The sequence below is a fragment of the Sinocyclocheilus rhinocerous genome, unplaced genomic scaffold (genome assembly GCF_001515625.1).
Source record: "Sinocyclocheilus rhinocerous isolate Xijiao unplaced genomic scaffold, SAMN03320098_v1.1 scaffold706, whole genome shotgun sequence".
NCBI classification, from domain to species: Eukaryota; Metazoa; Chordata; class Actinopteri; order Cypriniformes; family Cyprinidae; genus Sinocyclocheilus; species Sinocyclocheilus rhinocerous.
In genome coordinates, this window is record NW_015632479.1 from 298602 (window position 1) to 302859 (window position 4258).

At 42.4% G+C, this 4258-nt stretch overlaps 1 protein-coding gene across 1 annotated transcript in view; it reads right to left on the minus strand.

Moving 5' to 3' along the window:
- Positions 1-2606: 2606 nt before the first annotated feature.
- The window catches only part of LOC107742603 (WAP, Kazal, immunoglobulin, Kunitz and NTR domain-containing protein 2-like), a 2585-nt gene continuing 933 nt past the window's right edge, over positions 2607-4258 (minus strand). Inside the window, exon 2 of the mRNA XM_016555645.1 lies at positions 2607-4103. Within this exon, the coding sequence (XP_016411131.1) occupies positions 2607-4103 (1497 nt within the window). The remainder of the gene's footprint in view (positions 4104-4258) is intronic.

Here is a 4258-nt window from a genome sequence, read left to right on the forward strand (position 1 = left end):
ACGGTGTTATTTGAGGTAACATTTTTGGATAATATCCCAGTGTGTAAACAACATTATTTGAATTGTAATTATGGCTCCAAATTTGACTTTCATTGAAACCAGTGCTATTCATTTAGATTGTTATATATTAATGTAATTATCTTTGGCAAACATCTGCTTTATGATTCGATGTTAAACGGGGACACGTCGCTGTGGGTCCGTCGAGTCTGTGGAGCCAGATCGAAGAAACAGAAACCAGGGAACAGTAACCACCAGGTGAAATTCATTGAACAAGGTTTCATAACTCAGCACACACTTGGCAGATCAGAGGCGTGTGTGAGGTTCACATTAATCTGAATTGTGCCGTAAATTTTCTTTTATGATGCCAGGAGGATTTGCAGCTACAATGAGCCGTTTCTACGCTGCCATATTTACAACAGGAACATTCAGAGTACTATGGGAAGCCAATATGTTTACTTTGGATGAGAGAAGGTATTCCCTGCTCCATCGCAAGTTATTACTATACATAGAAAACTTCAGGGCATCCCAGGACACGTCGCGATCTCTCTCTTCTAACAGAAGGACTTTAAAAACTCTCATCAACATATTCAAGTTTTACTCATGTGCTGTAACTCCGAATGACATCAAACTGGATGGATTCCCACATTATTCTACCGATTTTTCCCTTCGGCCCACTCGATCGGTCTACTAAACGTCTGGCAGCTAAAAAACGCTTTTGATATTTGCCACTCCCTGCCTTTAAGGTCACACGGGTTTGCTTTCCACCGCCTGCGGCAGGCGTCTTTTGAAGCCCACCCTGAAAAACTATAAGGAAACCATCTGTTAGGACATTAGAGGAAGTCCCAAATGGTCAAAGCATGATATCCAAACAGTCCTTCATCTTCTAGCTCCCCACGTATCTCAGCATGGCCCTGCGTCTGAGCTGGAATGAGCCAAGGGGCCCCATCCATACTGGAGGCAAACATCTACAACATCTCAAACGCTATGTGTATTTGTATGCAACAGCGAGGACGAGGTCATTCATTTCACCCAATGTTATCATTTAAGGAAAGACACTAAAGACACAAACATTGTTTTGTAATGCACTGGTCAGTTTTGAAATTTCGGGCTATTTGGCTCTTCCTAGTGTTTGTTTGATTGCACTTTATCTATTTGTGCCTGTGGATTCAATTGAAATCTTTGAAGGCAGTTTTCTAAAAAAAGTTTTTCCTCCACTTCAGCAGCACTTACATACACCAACATTTAGAGTTTTATTCCCATCTATATTCTGAAGGTTTTTACTGAGGGGTTTGTTTATATCTCATTCACTTGGTATATAGTTCATATTTAACTCCTGAAAATATGGCGAAAATTTATTTTTTCTGTCTGTTGACTATTTTTTGATTTATGGAGTGATAAAAAGAGAAATCCAAAATCCCCTCAGTAAAAACCTTTGACTCCAATATGTCAACAAAGTCAAATAAAAATTTTGAACCTGGCTTTATCCAATGTTCAGATTTATTTTCTGTAACTTTAAGAAAACGGGTGCATATTTAATTAGATAATGCATTATTTTGCATATTTAAACAGAACATTTCAGGAAAACTTGTAATACTAAAAAAAACGTGCAATTCTTAATATAATCAATCAACTGTGTAAGTATGGTGACATCTATTAGTATTTTTTTACTCTATTCATCTGTAGTGTCTTGCCTTACTAAAAAAAAAAAAAAAACACCAAGTTTAAACCAGGTAAAGAAGTTCTAGCCAAAATTCCACTGAAGATGAGCTCAAATGGTTAAACACTGCTTGTGTTGTGAAAGCAGATTTCCTTACAAACATTTGGCAAAGAAAATGCTTGCGTAATTGGTGTTGTGCACTTGAAAAAGTGAAAGAATTCGACTTAGAGTTTCAAATGTTTATTTTTGTGTCACTTCTCAATGCAAATCATGACAGACACTGAACTAGAAAGATAATAAAAAGACAACTGTAGAAATACGTAAGTGCTTGTAAGAATTGACAGACAGCTTTTTGGTTAAAAAACGGGGGAAAAAATCAAAATAAATAGCTTAAAATTAAATGCAGTCCGTGCTAAATCATATACACTCAGTTCTATACACAAGTGAGCCTTAAAGACAAATTATTTCTCCTACAGATTATTTCTCCTATCGATCTTATGTTCAATATTATACAACTTATCTAAGTGCATTAAGTGAATCTAACTCTATAATAAAACAGTCATTTAATTACTAGGAACAACAACAAATCTTCCGCCATGAAAGTTCAAACAAGCAGAGAGAGAAAAAGTTAATTTATCAAAATCATCAGATGACACAGCATTACAAAAATTAATTTCCAGTACTTAAATTTATAAAAATGGGGTTTTTGGGCAAGCAGATGGATTTGATTAATGCATCCTATGTCCACAAATGTTCTTTTACTTTAACTTTAAGGGCAACTCTTATAAAAAATCTTCCAAGTTGATGAGAGCATTTCTATTCAAGCTGTAGAAACATATCTAACCTCGTCAAAGCAAACAGTCTGGGTACAAAAAGCTGTACATAAAAGACCGATTCTTAGAACATCAGAACAACTATTTAATTGTTACTTTACATGATGGGAAAAGTCCTACTGGATGAACTCTTTCAAAATGTCACAGGTGTTTTTGTTGATGACCTCGCGGAGCTTACGGACGCGCCGGGCGCTGGAAAGGACGATGAAGCTGTCGGGCTGCAGGATGGCCATACCGTTGCTGACGTCCCCCATGATGATGATCTGGCCATCGGGGGTGGTGATGTTCGGACACGGACAGGCCCAGTCCATGTTCTGCAACGTCACCTCCAAGGGCTCATTCCTGAAAAATTTCAGCCCCATTTTCTCGTCCTTCAGGATCTCCTCCATGGTGATCAGAGCGTGACCCGAGTCTTGGTCCTCGGTCAGCTCCGTCATGCGTCCCAGAATCACGAAATCGCTTTTGCAGAAGCTGGTCACCATCTTGTGCCGCGGCTTGCACAGCTTGCAGCGATGGCTCCTCAAGAACAGGCACGTGTCCTCGCACGATTCTTTGGTTTTGAAGTTGTTCTCGTTGCCTTTGCAGCCGCCGTATACGAACAGTTGGCACCGGCGCTGGGAGCCGCTGTAGGCCCAGCGAGGTTCATACGCCTTGCAAGATCCCTGGTAGATGGGAAGGTTACAAGGAGCAGCGAGTTCATCCCGACAGGACGACATGCAGGTCTCATAAGCGTCAAAGCGATTGCGGTTTTTGCTGCAGTTGCCGTAGTTAAAGGTGTAGCAGTTGTTCCTCTGGGGGTCGTAAAACCAACTCAGCTTTTCCTCCCCACAATCTTCACTATCAGGCACCTTAAAGCACTCCTCTGCCGGGAAACGTGTTGAGTTCGACTTTGTGACTTGCTCTTGCTCAAGTACGGACAGTGGACAATGTGCTCGGATGGATCCGCCAGCATTTGTGGCCGCGCATGTATAGACACCGGCATCATGCAATTGAGCGTTGTAGATAACCAGCTGGCCGATGTTGGTGACCACAACATTCCCATGCACGTGGTTGGGTTTCAAGATTACGTTTCCTTGCCCGTCCATCTGCTTCTCCCAGGTTATCTCGGGCTTTGGTCGGCCTGCAACTTCGCAAAGGAAGCTGGCCGTGTCGCCAACGAACACGGATTGCTGAGATGGGCTGTTCACCATCACAGGAGCGTGCACGTCTTCAGGAGTGGTGCGCTGCAGCGTGGTGGTGGGCAATGCGGTAGTGCCCGCCGGGAGAGGACTAGTGTTAGGCCAGGTGAGGTGGAAGCGGCACGTCACCACCGATAAGGAGATGCCCTTTGAGCACGCTTCCGCATCCATGTAGCACTTGTTATAGTAGGTCATCCCGTCCGAGGCGCAGGTGAAGTGGGGCTCTCTCTCGCAGCGGTCGCGGCACTTGCACACAGGCTGGCCGTCCCAGATTTCACACTCGGAGCCCTGCTGAGTGCACATAAACTTGTCGCAGGACGCCTCCTTTGGCATGCCCATGGGCCCTTTCTTGCCCGTAGCATCGATGTAGCGGGCCGCCACACAGCTCTGATTGCCGCAAACATTGGCACAGCACTTTTCGAACGTTTCACATTCCTGAACGAAGCAAAGAGTGAATGCATCATTTTGCAGGATGTTGCAGTTGTATGCTCTTGATAATCATGATTACATGAATGAAAAGAATTATAGATAATATTAATTATATATATATATATATATATATATATATATATATTTATATATCAACACCG